This window comes from Vicugna pacos, chromosome 1, assembly GCF_048564905.1.
Source record: "Vicugna pacos chromosome 1, VicPac4, whole genome shotgun sequence".
Taxonomy (NCBI): domain Eukaryota; kingdom Metazoa; phylum Chordata; class Mammalia; order Artiodactyla; family Camelidae; genus Vicugna; species Vicugna pacos.
In genome coordinates this window covers 122,805,166-122,820,344 of record NC_132987.1, presented here as the reverse complement: position 1 = coordinate 122,820,344, position 15,179 = coordinate 122,805,166, and the positions used below count along the sequence as shown (strand labels likewise).

The following is a 15,179-nucleotide window of genomic DNA, read 5'->3' as shown; positions in this document are numbered from 1 at the left end:
TCAATACCAGGGAGAGAAAACAGCTTTTGGACCCAGGCACCTAGACCTTCACCCAGAAGACTTCTTGTTCCACAGCCTCTTTCTGCAAAAGTGGACCTGCAACGCGCCCAAGGTGGCTGCCACTGTGCTGGATGGAGCTGTCGAGGACAAGTCGTCCAGGCAAAGCCACCTAGGCAGCTGCTGAGGTGGGTCATCCAGGCCCCATTCCCAACGCAGTGCCAGCAAGCCACGAGCTGTCGTCCAGCCAGGACTTGGATTCCATCTGGGCCACCAAAATTTGTACCAAGCAAGTGGGCTGCTTGCGCACGCACAACAGAAAGACCAGCTACCGAGGTACTAGTCTGCTGCAAAAAGGCTCTACTACAGGGCAGCCGAGCAAGGGGACAGGAGGTGCCGGCAGGCAGGTGGCCCTGCTCTCCCCAGGACAGTCACGTTCAGGGTACAGCACCAATGTTTCAAATTCAGAGGCCAGACTTAACCCATAGCTACTTTTTAGAAAAATACATTTTCATCCCTAAATTTATTGTCAAAACTTCGTATTAAAAATGTAAAATTTCTCATACAAAGTCTGAGTCCACACACATGATCCCACTCGCCTCTCAGTTTTCAGCAGCAGAGGCTCCACGTCCACTTTCGCTCACGTGCCAGCTCTGGGCCGTGAGCTCACTGACCCTGCGGCCGCGACAGCTTCGCACAGAAGCGCCAGCCTCGGGGACAGAGCCCCACCCTCCAGCGGCGTCCACCTCCCCCGGCGTCTCAAGCATGGCCAGCGGGCCTGCAGCAGGGCGGCTCTAGGGCAGCGGCCCATCCGTGTCCACCTCCCCGGGGTGCCCCCGGAGGAGGTGCAGACTGTCCTCGTCGTCATCGGACGGACCTGCTTCCTCCTCACTTCCCGGCGGGTCCGAGGGGCGCTTCACACCCCGCTGCTTGGAAATTGCCAGGGCGTACTGCATGTTGTAGCGGTTCCAGTCACAGCTGCGAAGGCACACAGGAGGCCGTCAGCAAGGCCGACGAGCGTCTCCCACCCCATCGAGAGCCCCGCTCATGCAGCACTCGACCACCTGCTCCAGAGCCCAGAAACACCCGCCACGGGCCCCCATCCGAACATCCCCCAACGCCGCCTTCTCTGGACACCACTCGGCCCCCAGTCAGTCCCTCCGGACACCCAAGAAAGGGGCTGTCTCGAGGAATGGGAGCACATTTAACACATGAGCCCCACACACCAACAGAGAAAAATCCCTATTGCATCTCAATGTAGAAGCCCTTGGGGGACGGCCTGACAGTACGAGGGTCCGTCAGCGCAGAGCAGAGCAGACGGCACCCGGCCAGCCCGTGCGGGCCGCAGAGATGGGAAACAGCACCAGGTCCCGTAGCGCAGGCAGCACGGAAGCCGGCTGGGCTGACTCTGCGTCCAAGCATGTCGCGTCCACGTCGACACCCAGTGACATGGAACAGATCTAACACCGCTTCTTGGTGGGAGCCCGATGGAACCGCAGCACAGGGAAGACCGCTCCCCAGAGGAGCCTCCAGCCACCCTGCGGGCAGCCTGGAGCTCAGAAAGAGCCTCCAAGAACAATGGTTTGTTGGAGACACGTGAAGACCAAGAAAGTGCTCGGGACAGACAGGAGGACCGGGGGACCTGAGCCACACGGGCAGGCACAAAGCAGACCTTCAGGGCAGAGTAGGGACAACTGAGCACCAAGCCTGGAAACAGCACGTCGGAGCCGCCCCCCCCCCCTGCACACCTGACCCCAGCTGGAGGGGAGACCCCCAGAAGAGGCCGAGCGCAGATCCTCCGGGCCCGGGGGAGGGGCAGGAAGTGCGAGGGCCAGGGCGACGCCACCTGAACAGGAGGAGGGAGGCTTTGGACCCTCCCTGCTCATCCAAGCGGCAGGGCCTCTTGCCTCCCTGGGAGCGCTCTCCCGGAGCCCACCGCGGGACAGCCCAGCGCGTTTAGTTTGCCAGCGGCATGGGAACAAGCACATCCACCACCAGGATTTTCTGTCCCCAAATCAGACAACGCGGGGAGCAGCCCCCGCGTGGAACCAGCGGGAACCAGCTGGCGACAGTCCAAGCCCTGCCCGGCCCACCAACCACTCCGGCAACACGTACAGTTTGGAGATGTCCTCCCAGTGGCGCTGGATGCTCTTCTGAAGGAACTGAACGGCCGGCAACAGCTTCCCCGCCCTGGAAAGGAGACTTCCCTCAGTGCGGTACCGGACTTCGGAGCACCCGGTGCTTGTGCGCAGAAACCTCCGCTGGGGCCGCGCAGCTGCAGACCCCGCGGAAGGAGTGACCGAACCGCAGGCGGAGGGCAGGGGCACCCGTCTACCTGGACTTCAGCTTCTGTCCGTGCGCCATAAGCAGCTTCTGGGTCCATACGAGATAGAACTCCAGGTGGCGGGACACCTCCAAGGACGAAGCTAAAAATTCCAGCACCTTCTCCACATACAAGTCAGGAAGCGAGGAGCTGACGACTTCAACTGTGAGGGAAGTGTGGACACCATGCTCAGCCCAAGAAGCCTTCAGAACAGCCGGCCCCCCCACGGCGGCCTCCGCCCTGCACTCAGACCACCCCTCCACCTCACTTGCCTCCCCCACCACCCGGTCCACGCTCCGCCTAGGCCCCACCGGGCGCCTCCCCCAGACCCATGCCCCGCCCTCACCCCATCCCAGCCCCTCCGGCGGCCCCCGCCCCGCCCCAGCTCCTCCCCCAGCTCACCGCCCCACCCCCGCCCCGCCCACACCCCGCCCCACCCCACTCACTCTCATCCCAGGGCACCGACTCCAGGGCCTCCTGCAGCAGCTTCCTCTCGTTGAGCCTGAAGGCCATGAGGATGGCCCTGGTGAAGTCCCGCTGGCGCAGCGCTGCCCGGATCCGCCCCGGGGTGACACTGGTGTCCAGCTCGAAAGGGTCAAAGAGCATGCGCGCATCCAGGGAGTAGATAAGGAGTCCCTCGGTCGTGGTGGCCGCCCAGCAGCGTCCTGGGAGACAAAGCCTTGATAAGGCTCCCAGAACACTGATTTCCATGTTTCCCCATGTTTTGAAGAACAGGTGCTGAAGACGGTCCTGGAGCCCCCAGCACACCAGTGTGAAGGGAGCAGGGGCGCCTGCCCCGCTCCTACCTTGGCCACCAGCCCCTCACCGCTGCAGGTCCCCAGGGCCACCTGCCTGAGTTCACACCCTACCCTCATTCCCGCTGGGTGGGCGAGCTTCCCTGTCAAGGGCACACTCTCCAGCTCTGCAGGCCTCTCCTGCAGCTTCTCTACTCCATGACGGTGCGAGGATGAAACTGCCCAGACACCAGAGCAGGGGCCCCCAGACTCGTCCCTCGGGCCCCGGTCTGCAGCCCTGGCTTCCACGGTGGTGCAATGACACGTGCTGTCTGCACCAGCTGCCTGTCTCTCAACCAGGGCTGGAGGCATGGCCACCACCCCGTAGACATCAGCCTGCTGCAACCCTGTCCCACTCCGTCCCCAGGCTCTAGGGGACAGACCCTCCCCAACTGGACACTCTCAGTGGTGGGGATGGGGCGAGGAAGCAAGGTGCCTGATGGCCCCAAATGGCACATGGGCAGGGTGCTCAGGGCAGGTGCCCACCTCCTGACTTTGAGCCTCGCAGGTCTGAGGTCACAGCCATTCTCAGGGAGGACAAGGACGACCACATCTCACCCAAGGAGGACAGCGGTGCACAGAGCCAGCCAGAAGCTCCATGCTGATCCTGCCCCCAGGAGCAGGGTGACAGGCCCACTGTGCACACCACAGGCCCAGAGACCCATAGGACCAGCCCCACCCCTCCCACGCCAACCACCTGACGCCCAGGGCTCACCGGTGGGAGAGAAGCGGAGCGAAGTCACCCTGATCTCAGGTTTGAAGTGCCGAGAGCTCATGTCCCCTAGGGGCAAAGGACGGCCGGTCACAGCATGCACACTCCCCTACTCGGCCCACAGAGAAAGGGCCACCCTCTGGACCCGGCAGGAGCGGCATCCCTGCCCCCCACCCTCCCACAGACACAGCAGGTGAGCCCTGTGCCGGGACCGCCTCCACGGATCAGCCCTTGGAGCAAACACTCTCGTGAGCTCCAGCCCAGGGGGAGATGGGCTCGTCTGTTCGGGAGAAAAGTCCCTGCCCAGCCCAGGGCTGTGAGGCAGGGTGGTTCCCGGTTCAGGCCTGGGAGGCAGCCACCCCCCGCAAAAAACCGAGTCTTCCTTGTGGCCCAGGTCGGAGCAAGCACAGGGCACAGGGCTGAGCTCTGGCCCGGCCTCCAACAAGATGCCACACCTGTGCAGCAAGGACTTGGGGACATCAGCCACAGCAGCCCCACCAGAGGAGACAGCGTCATCACCAGGAAAAGCGGGTGGTGAGCAGGGCGGCCTGCTGTGGCCTAGCCACCAGGACCAGAGACCTACTGCTCACCTTTCTTTACACCTGGAAGTGGTATCGCGACTCCACCCTCCTCCGCGGCGTCTTGATCAATCAGCGCCAGGTTGCCAAACTCTGTCATTTTCCTTCGGTTCAAAAATTCCTAAAAGCAAAATCCAGGACACCTTACCATCGGAGGTACAGGTAGGTCTGCCCCACATCCCTCCTGTGCCACCGACGGTGCGAGGCCGGCCCCGCCTGGAAAGCACACGGCACACACGGGGCCCAAGACGGGACGGCCAGGCCTCCCCTCAGTGCCTGCTGCTGGCCCTGCGGTGGCTGGATTCCTGTTGGAGGGGGTGTGAGGAGGGCCGAGGGTGGGCTGGGGAGACTCGGGGCTCACAGCCGGCTGAGACCCATGTGGGGGCCCATGCAGTCTGCAGCCCAGCTCTGGAACCCTGCAGCACACTCACCTCCATGGCGTCCAGAGAGAGGTTGCAAGAGATCTCAAACTTCTTCCTGAGAATCTGCTCCTTGACATGATAAATGCACACGAACTTGGACATCCCTCCTGCCAGAATGCTCTGGCCGTCCGCGGAGTAGCAGAGAGTGGTGAAGGCCCTGGACGGAGGGGACGCGGACTCAGTCGCCACCCAGAAGGCAGACAGCACCCTCCCCAACACGGCCCTGGCCGAAATGCTGCAGGATGAGAACCGGCAGCCCAGCCTCCCAGTTCCTGCCGAGGCATCATAGCCCCAGAGGACGGACAGCACAGTGACCTCCAAGAGGCCTTCTCACAGGGCCATGTGGCCCCATCTGGGCAGCTCCCGGCTGAAGTCAGGACGAAGGGGGACCCATCTGCCCGCCACCCTCACAGCGGCCGCTGGCAGGGGTGTCTACTCAGTCCCGCAGGACCAGAACCCAGGCACTCACTGCCCTGTCGGCTCAGGGACTCAACACAGTGACCCTGGACTTGGCAGAGGATTCTTGGATGTGACACCAAGAGCACAAGCAGCAAAAGAAAAAACACAAACGAGGCTTCGTGAAAATTTAAACACCTGTGCTCCAAAGAGCACCTTCTAGAACCTGGAGATGAGCCGCAGAAGCGGGGGAGGATGCGTCTGAGGAGGGTCTCAGGTCCCGAGTACGTGGAGAACTTCCCCGAGTCAACAATACAGACACACAGCCCGTTAGAGCAGACAGGTGCTCCGCACAGACATTTCTCCAAAGCCCACACACGAGTGGCCTATCCGTCCGTGAAAAGATGCCCCAAACCACGAAGCACCAACAGCCGGGGTTAAAAAAAACACAGGAAAGAGCGTCAGTGATTGATGCGGGAAACTGGAACCCCTGCGCCAGTGGTGGTACCTGAATAGTGCGGGCTCTCCGCACAGCAGTCTGGTGGGTCCTGAAAAGGTTAAGCAGAGCCACCATGTGACCCAGCAATGCCACTGCTGGGGACACGCCCGGGAGAACTGAAAACGGGGGCCATCCTCAGGGTGAGGACGCGGGAGCCTGTTAACCCACAGGCCCCACCCACGCCCCACGGCCCCACGGGCAGGAGGAGCCCTGCTGGGGCGGCTCTCAGCACTCACTTCCCCTTGGCTGAGTGCTTGGCGGTGATTTTGTCCAGCTCCTTCCTGCCCGTCTTGAGATCGTGCCTGCCCTCAATGGAGCCCATCTGCACCGCGTTCTCTGGGTCCCAGAAAGTGATCTGTGAGTTTAGCGTGGCCACAGCCAGCTCTGCTCCATCAGGGCGGAAGGTCACAGCCAGAGCTGCAGAGAGACGCAGGTCTGAGGCAAGGAAGACCCTGGGCTCCAGCCAACAGGCCACACTGCCCTCATCCTGCTCCAACCCGGGCTGCACGCTGGCACCAGGGGGGTCTGGGGGCCACGGGGCAGGCAGGGGGCACAACTGAGAGGGGCCAGCTGGGTGGAGGGCTCTGGGCGGGAGGATCACACTGAGGTCATGGGCAGACTAGAAACAGACTAGCTGTGGGCAAGAGGTCAGTAAGTTGGCTCCACAAAGACGCAAGGGGCCGGCCACTAACGGCCTGAACCAGAGCCAGGTGGGGCGGCCAGAAGCACTGGACACAGCAGAGGCCACAAGCCCCTGGGGCCAACAGCTGCAGCCACAGCCGAGACGTCCACCCGCGGCCCGCTGTGCACAAGGACACTTCGTTCCAGCCACCTCATGCTTCCCCGTGGTCAGCATGGGCAGAGCCTTGACCACTTCTCGCAGACCACTGTTAACCCACAGGCAAGCTCCGACAGCGCCAGCAAGTCTGCTGCAATAGGGCCCGCCTCGCTTCCCCGGGGTGCCCGGCGCCAAGTGACACAGCCAGCCCCCAGCCCCCGCAGCCTTCAGCGCTTGGGGCCCTGGGTTTATCCAAACCAGTGCCCCAGACAGGTGGCTGACAGCACAGAGCCTGGGCCTCCCCCTGGGCGCTGCGTACCATCGGAGGTCAGGGCCAGCATCTCTGTGGTCCTCCAGCTGTCTACCATGTCCCACAGCCGCACCGTCTTGTCCCAGGAGGCGCTGGCCAGGATCGACTTCATCGGGTTAAAACACAGACCACTGATGGGCCCTTCATGGCCAGACAAAACCTACAGCAGTTCAGAGAAGAGCTCTGAGGACGTGAGACCCTCCGCGGCCACCCCAGCCCGACGTGCCTGCCAGATGCTGGCTTTCAGAGGCCACAGCTGAAACACAGCCCCTCTGAGGCCCTGTGCTGCAGGATGAGGGGGACACAGCTCTGTCTTGATGCAGGCAAGTGAGGTGCCCCCAGAAAATGCATGTATATGGTGCGGCCCGCTCCTGAGATGCAACCTCTGCCCCACCCGCTCCTCTGGGATCAGTGAGGCCCCCTCCCTGCACCCCAGTCCCTCGAGAGAGCAGCTCCTGGAACTCGCGGCCCTTACGTCCAGGAGCCTGCCCGTCTGCATGGACCAGATAAAGATCTCGAAGGAGTCCTGGGCCCCAGCAGAGACGATCTCCCCGCTCGAGTCCACTGCCACACAGGAGAACTGGGTGGGGCGCGGAGACGTGAAGGTGCGGAAGTTCCGGTACCTGCGGGAAGAGTGCATCCCGGGGGGCACGGCTCATGGAGGGCCTGCTCACCCTTGTGTGCGTCTGGGGTCTGACACTGGGCTCCACTTCGTTCCCTTCCCGATACACCCAGAGCCCCCAGCCTCACTCTCAGCCCAGCGGGGATGAAGAAATTGCGGAGCCAGCATCCTGAGCCAGCAGAAAGGTCACCTGTGAAGGTCAAAGGCACGCACGGTCCCATCCATGGAAGAGGTCACGATGACGTAGCCGGTGGAGGTGAAGGTCACGCCGGTGACCCCACTCGAGTGCTCCGTGAATGTGATGAAGCAGAAGCCACTGAGGGTGTTCCATACCTTGACCTGCGGTGGGGAGGGCAGGGGCGGGAGGGCCACAGCTCAGGTGGGCCACGGAGGCCCAGGTCTCCCCAGAGGCACAAGCGCCCTCCCGGGTCAGACCGCAGCTGCTGGGACCGCAGAGCTCTGAGCCGCGCATGGGAGCCCAGCCCAGAAGAGACACCCACAGCCCCTCCACCCAGATCTGGGCAGACCTGCAAACACCTCCTCCTGAGCCCAGATGAGGCGGGGTGAGCCCCAAAGCCCCAGGCTGAACCCCGCCGTTGGGGCCTGGCCGCAGTGCCGAGGCTGGCAGGACAGGGACAGGACCCTCGACTCCTCACGCCCGGGCCGTGCTCCCCCGCCCCCGACACAAGCCCACCTTGCCGTCGTCCCCGCCGGTCACGATGTACTGCCCGTCAGGGGAGTAGGCCAGGGACACCATGCTGTTGAAGTGGCCCTGCTGCTTGAGCACGTAGGACTCACTCTGCCACTCCCACACCAGCAGCTGGCCCAGGCCTGCGGGCACATGGCGGGGCTGACTGCCTGTGGGACTCACGCTGGCATTCTGATGGCCAGTTTCACCCTGAGGCAGGTGCCCCCACCAGACACCTGAACGAGGGGACTCAGCAAGGAGACGCCAACCTCCTGATGCCCCAGCCGAGGCCGAGGGCCGAGGCCGAGGCGGCACTGCTGACGGGCACCAGGACTCGTGACTCAGATGAGCGTCTGTTCTCAAAGTCTCACCGACTGCTCCTTCGAATGTGAGCCACCCAGCTGCCGGCCTGGCCCCAGTGCCTCAGGGGTGGGGGTGCAGCAGGCTGACCTCCTGGAGGAAGGGGTCTGCTCCTGTCCTCACAGACCTGGGCACGAAGACTAACCTGAGCATCCAAAGGCGATCCAGTCCCCGGAGCTATTGATGGCGATGGATGCGACCCTCTGATCTGAGACGCTGGGGAGATGCAGGCCCAGTCAGCACACAGGGCCTCCCGTCCCCACGCGGGGTGGCCGTAGGTGCAGATGGGGCCAGTCTCCCCACGTCTGCACCACTCCCCCCACCGTGCGGTTACTGCACTAAACAGTTCATTTCATTCAGAGCATCAGCAAATGCAGAGCCGTGCCCACGTTCAAAACCTCCAAGCCGTGAGATTTTGGGAAACCAGTGTTTTAGTTTTCTCCATGTTCCAAAGGGACACGAGAGAAACAATGAACACGGAAAATAAAAATGTCGTGATGTACAGGTGAGACAAAGCTCCCCGTGACTGGGGATGAGGTGGGGGGAGCTGCGTGTCAGAGATGGGGGCAGGGCAGCAGCGCTCATATGCACTCAGCCCGGGACAGAGGCGACAGCAGGTGTCCTGGGAAGCCTGCTGGCCCTCCTCCTGGCCCCTCGGTCCCGGCAGGCACAGCACGGCTTCTGTCCACCCTCCTGCGGACTGGAGAGCACACACACAACCACACGGAGCAGGTACTGACCTCAGGGAGTGGATGAGGCTGAACTCCGGGAGTTCGTGCAGGTGGAAGATTCCGGAAGCAAACCCAGTGACCAAGAGGTGGACTTTCTTATGATATGCTGCCGCTGTTAGGTGGTTAAAGTCTCCCTCTTTATTAAAAAAGTACCTAAACAGACGGGACACGAGGACTGAGGGAGGAGGACCAGAGGCCAGGCTGATCTTACACCCCTCCGGGGCGGAGGACCTCACTGCACGCGGGCAGCCTGCCTGCGCTGCCCCTTGTCCCTCGGGCAGCCCCCTACCTCCTCACACCCACAGTTCTGCGCTCCCAGCCTCCAGCCCCCATGCTTGCTCAGCAGCTCAGGTGCCCCTGGGGGGGCGGGCTCCCCCCACTGGCCCGCCCAGGGCCTCTAAGGCAGGAGTCACAGCTCGGCCTCTGGAGGCGGAGACCTACTTTGCCAGCCGAGAGTACTTCACTTTGCCCCGCTGCTCCTCAGGCGCCGGTGCAGCCTTCCCGCGGATGGTGGTCTCCTCCTCCCTCTCTGCGTCCTCCTCCTCCTCCTCCCGCTGCAGCAGGTCCGCCTTCCAGCCGGTGGGGGCTTTGAGCCTCAGGCCCTCAGGGGCCGTGTCACACTGCCACACGCACAGGGCTGCGTCCTGGCTGAGCGTGTACAGCTGCAGAGGAAAATGTGTGGGTGTGGCCCATTCTGACCCTCAGCCCCCGCCAGCCATGGGCTGCAGTGACAAGGAAGCTCCACCCATGCCACCAAAGACTGCCCCGCTACTGCTGGCTCCCAAACCTCCCCAGGGAACCTGGGAGCGACTGGCAGGGGCCTCAAGGGAGTGCCCAGCACCCCGACTCAGGGCTGTGACCAGGGACGTACGTCCAGGCTGCTGGATTCGAAGAAGCAGGCCACGATGGCATCCTTATGTCCCCCCAGAGCATAGTAGATGAGGTTGTCCCAGCGCTCGGCCCCAAACACCCATGTGGACATGTCTTTGCTCCCGACTGCAAAGCACCTGGATGGAGGAAACACAGCTCATCCTTGGAGCTGCAGCTGAGTGCAGCTGTCAACCTCCCTGTGTGGTCCCTGGACTTAAGGGAGATGCCAGGGTGACAGGAAGGGACTGGTCGGGTCTGTGCCCGCCCCGCTTGCATCTCCCCCGGCAGCTGGCCGCACCCATAAGAACTTCTCCCACGACCAGGAGCCTCAGCAGACACTGCCCCTCCTCGTAAAGCAGTCCCTGATAGAGGGGCAGCCCGGGGCAGCCCGAGAACCAAGCACCAAGCCTATCGGGGGCTCCGCCCCTCTCGCCTCCCTGGCGTGCCCCTGGTCCCAAGGAGCGACCCTTGACTCACGGCATAAAGAGAGCCAGACGTGTGACCGGGCACCGCCGCAAAAGAGGCAGGAAGGCTGGGCTGCGGGGCGCCGGCCCCCTACCTGCAGACCCAACCTCCAGGGGCACACCAGTGTCTCCCAGGAACAACTTCACATGGCTTGGGGGCTGTGGCCCCCACACTGTGGCCCAGAGCACGGGAGGACCGCTAGCCTGACATACAAAGTGGCAGCCACCACCAGCCTCCCCTCCTCCTGCACAGAATGCAGGACGGCTGAGGAAACAGGGTCCTGGTCGAGGTCCCAAGTCTGCCTTCTGGTTCCCGGTGACAAACACAGGGCATGCCTGACTCAGACTCGGGAGCCCAGCCTGCGTTCAGCCCCACAGGAGGCTCAGGAGGCCATTTGGAAACAAACGAGGACGTGACGAGTCACCACGCCCCCTAATGAGACACTGTTTACAGGGCCCCGGAGCCCCAAGGCCTCACCGGGAGTCGTCTGTCCAGTCAATGCACGTGGTCTCATCATAGGGCCCAAAGTAGGTTTTGTCCAGGACGAACGCGTTGAACTCCCGCTTCCTCCCCGGGGCGTGGTACATCTGCGCGATGTTGCCTTTCGTGACCACAAATTTCCTGCAGAAACGGCGCCATCAGCATCCAATACCAGGGAGGGTCCTGAGACCAGCTCAGAGCCCCTGGGGGGACAGTTCTCTGCTCTGAGACCAATTCCTTACAAGGCAAACCTGGGGACCTGCCTCTCTCGGGCCCCGACTCCCCTCTTCTCTGGGTGGGCAGACCCAGCGGGAGCTCTGGGTCCAGCCGCCTGTGGCCGGCCCTGACCAGGCCCTGGCACAGACTCCCCGCCAGAGGCTGCAGCTGACAGCTCCCCGCTCCCCAGGCATGCGCACGCGCTCACCTGCCATCAGGGGAGAAGGAGACGCTGTGCACGGCACCCTTGAAGTGGAAGTGGTGGAGCACGGACCTGCAGACCAGGCTGACCAGCAGCGCATCGCCCCCTGCGGGAAGGGTTAGGGTTAGCGTCAGGCTCTGCACTTCACCCCGGCAGCGCAAGCCTCAGGCCCCAGGAAAGCCTGCCCCGGCTTGTCCACGCCCCGCACACCTGCCCTTGTCCCTGAGCCCACCAGGGTCCCAGACACAGAAGCAACCAAGGGAGAGGACCACGTGGGCTGGAGTCAGCCTGACACAGCCACTCTGTCCCCCAGTCACCAGCCCACGCCACCAGCTCCCGGCCAAAGGTGCTTACCTTCATCGACGATGATGGCGAGGCGGCCATCTGGGGACAGCCCCACACACTTGACATTGTACCGAGTGGCCAGCGGCAGAGTGTCCGACTTGTTGCTGGGGGAGAGAGAGTAGGGCTGAGCAGCAGGTCTCTGTCGCCAGGAGGGGAGGTCGGGCCAGCCTTGGGCCGCCTGCCTGCCTGCCTGCCTGCCTGCCCACCCCTGCAGAACCCCGGGCTGGAGCTGTCAACAGCCCCTCCTGGAGAAAATTTGGCAAAGCATGTTAAAAACCTTAAAAATGGGCTTTGAGCATATCAATTTTGCTTCAAGAACCCCATCCCAAGAGGACGCTGCAAACAGGAAGTCAGGAGACGGGAAACAAGCCCGCTGTCAACGGGGGAGTGAGCCACAGGGACAGAAAACTGGGCCACACTTTGTGCAAAAACGGAAAAATGCACAGAAGTGGGAAAGTAAATAATGTTAAAGACAAACCGCCATTGGATTCCACCCTAATTTTGTCCCTTATTACGTCGTGTTCCAACTTTTCGGCTCCCACGGCCCAGGCATCCATCCCAAGACGTTTCAGCCAAGTGACGCATGTTTTCTACCTTAAAGGTAAAGTCAAAGACCTCGATACATGGGGTTTAGCTGAGGGACTAGAAGGAGGAAACTGAGACTCCTACAGCCAGTCCCACGACTGATCCATCGACACCACGTAAGTCCTGCAGCCCCTCTTGGGTGGCCCTGAGTAACAGTGTGCTGCTAAGACAAAGGTGAGGAAAACACCACGTTTTCACCTGCAAACTATGATCCCTAGCATCAACGTCATTCTAATGTACTTACTTTTTTAGGTCAAATACGGTGACTCTATTTCCCACAGGACTAATAACTGAATTCCCATCACATGTAAAATTTAAGTTTCCACACCGATAGACTGTCCCCAGCAAATTTGAAAACTGAAAAGAAAACAGAGCTCTCTTAATACAAAGAAAACACAACTCTAGGAAAGGGCTGCATGAGGCCCCTGGTAAGATGGCGCAGAGCACCCTGATCACTCCTGAAGTCTCTCCAGTCCTCCCACCCAGAAACTTCCTGGGCACCTGTCCGGCCCAGTCCTGAGCAAGAGAAAGGAAGGAGTGAGCGCAAACCCCGGGGGCCCCGAGCTCCCACCAAGGTAGATCAGGGGCACCGTGGGCTCGGGGAAGTCTCCAGGCAGGAGGGGTCTGCCATGTGGAGAGGAGGACAGGACCTCGTGGCAGGAAGAGAAAAGCTGCAACAGCAGAACAGCCCCCACCTCACACGCACCCGGGGTTCAAGGCTTCCACAACAGGGTAACCTGCCGGCAGCCTGTCCGTCAACCATTCATTCCACCAGCAGCACTGAGCTGTGGCTGGACAGCACTCTGCACGTGGTCTCCCACCCCCATGTTCTAGTCCGGCAGGCAGGCCATGGCCATGGTCATTCGTGATTAGGAATGACAGCGGGGCTGCGAAGTCAGCCGATCCCATAGGCGTGAGAGGAGAGGTAGTCAAAGGGGTGGCCAGGGAAGGACCCCCGGAGGGGCCACCTGAGCTGGAACTCAGATGACAAGGAGCATCTGGAGCTGTAGGCAGGCAGGGTCCTGGGAACTCCAGGCTCAGGGAAGAGCCTGTTCAGCTGGAAAAGCTTTAAGCAAAAGTGAACTGTAATCAGTTCCTATTTTTTGAAGGCCATGCTAGTGACCAAGGGAGCAAGTGGGGATGCAGGGAGCCAGTGAGGGCTCATGGCTTTCCGCACAGAAGGTGATGGTGTCAGGACCAGAGAGATGACCTGAGGGATGGGGAGCTGGGACGAAGGGCAGGCCGAGAGGAGCTGGACAGAGAGGGTTTGGGTCACAGGGAGGAGCAGTCTGAGAGGGAACACCAGCTTGGGTTTGGGGCAGCGGGCGTGGGATGGAGCTGCTGGAGATCCGCGCTGTGGCCAGGGCCAGGCCAAGCCTGTAAGGAGCTGGGCCCTGACCGTTGGCGAAAGGCCGGAAGCGGCGGCCCGGAGGAGAAACAAGCTTCAGGGGAGTGGCAGCAGGAGGCGGGGCGCGCGAACGCCCGGGGCTCCAGACAGCGGGTGGCCCGCTGCGCCAAGGGTCCCGACACGTGGGCGAGATGCAGCAGCGCGTCCAGGGGGCTCGGCACCCGTCTCCCCGCCCTCTGCCCCCGCGTCCTTCCCACGTCGCTCGCCGCGGCTCCGGGAACCGGGACTTCAGTCCAGGATGGCTTCCGCTGCCCTGCTCGGAGCTCAGCCAAACCCTCCCGCAGGGCTCCTGCCTTCCCGCCCACATCCGCCATCTGCCGCTCGCCCCTGCGTCCCCGTCCACCGCGCTGCGGCCCCTCACGACCCCAGGTCCGGCCCCCTCAGGTTGCTCCGGAGGGACCGGTGCTGCGGGACCTGGCCCGCCCAGGCGGCTCTCTGGCCCCCGAGGGAGCAGTCTCGGGCAGCGACACCACCCGCACCCCCGGACTAAGTTCCCTGCACCCTCCTCCTCACCCCGCGACTCCCCGACCGCGGGCGGCACTCACCCGGTACGCGAACTTCATCGCGGGAGCTGCACATGTGTTGCTTGCAGCCTCTGCGCCCCGCCCTCCGGCCCGCAGGAAACACTTCCGGGGCGAGAGCGCGGAGGCGCGCCACAGCGCCCCCCGCGGACGGGAGGAGCGGTGCCGCCGGAGGTGGTGGGGGGGCCCAACCTGCTAGTCCCGCCCCCAAAGCGTGGGTGCCCCGGCCGGCCCCGCCCTGAGGCGGAGTCCCAGCCAGCAGGCTCCGCCTCTGAGACGTGGGTTCCCGCCCTCCGGCCCCGCCCACCGCAGTCCCGGCTCGGATCCTCACCGCTAGGGGGGCTGGGGCTCCGCCCGTGGCTCCCACAAGCCGTTCAGGCACTACGGAGCATGAGAAGGTCCGACCCCATGCTTACTTGTTTAAAAGCTCTAGATTATGAAATGGGGACCGAAAGGAGACTCTTAAATTGGAAATTGAACGTTTCCGAAGAAATTGTAAGAGCGATGACAAAGGCAGTTGCGTTGTCAAATTTGAGGATGGCAACTATGTCTACCACCCGAAAACTGGAGACTCAAAAGTCTTACCACTTGGGAGCTACTTCGCAGTAAGTTGTGAAAAAAAGCCCTAGTGCGCCCCCAAAAGTAAATAATCTATGCTTCGAGTCAGGAACAAGGATCGGGGAAAGAAAACAATTCTTTAACTTTACAGGCTCAATTTTCACACTCCACAGCAAAATGAAGTTCAGAACACCAAGTTTCTTCTTAAAATGTGTATTTTCAGAATTATAATGCTTACATTTTAAAGTCTTAATACAATGGTTTTAGTCTAACAATATATTACAGAATAACGTGAAAAATGACTTTCATAGTAAACCAT

The 15,179-nt window shown here is 62.0% G+C and overlaps 1 protein-coding gene across 1 annotated transcript; it reads right to left on the bottom strand.

Annotated features, from left to right (window-relative positions):
• Window positions 1-486: 486 nt before the first annotated feature.
• Window positions 487-14,443, bottom strand: PWP2 (PWP2 small subunit processome component). The gene is made up of 21 exons (XM_031681039.2): window positions 14,327-14,443; window positions 12,618-12,730; window positions 11,798-11,892; window positions 11,450-11,549; window positions 11,023-11,166; window positions 10,082-10,217; window positions 9,652-9,872; window positions 9,220-9,363; window positions 8,625-8,695; window positions 8,126-8,262; window positions 7,622-7,770; window positions 7,285-7,432; window positions 6,819-6,969; window positions 5,958-6,138; window positions 4,836-4,983; window positions 4,417-4,525; window positions 3,830-3,895; window positions 2,767-2,985; window positions 2,333-2,483; window positions 2,113-2,187; window positions 487-975 (listed from the first exon to the last, which is right to left on the bottom strand). The coding sequence occupies exons 1-21, from the start codon at window positions 14,342-14,344 to the stop codon at window positions 792-794; spliced, it is 2,760 nt and encodes a 919-aa protein (XP_031536899.2). The 5' UTR covers window positions 14,345-14,443; the 3' UTR covers window positions 487-791.
• Window positions 14,444-15,179: the final 736 nt, after the last annotated feature.

What these genes read in the sequence shown, in the direction of transcription:
- PWP2 (XM_031681039.2), bottom strand. An exon ending in TCGAATCCAGCAGCCTGGAC is followed by an intron (nt 9,873 to 10,081) that starts GTACGTCCCTGG and finishes TTTCCTCTGCAG; the next exon opens with CTGTACACGCTCAGCCAGGA. An exon ending in CGTGCCTTTGACCTTCACAG is followed by an intron (nt 7,433 to 7,621) that starts GTGACCTTTCTG and finishes CTCTTCCCGCAG; the next exon opens with GTACCGGAACTTCCGCACCT.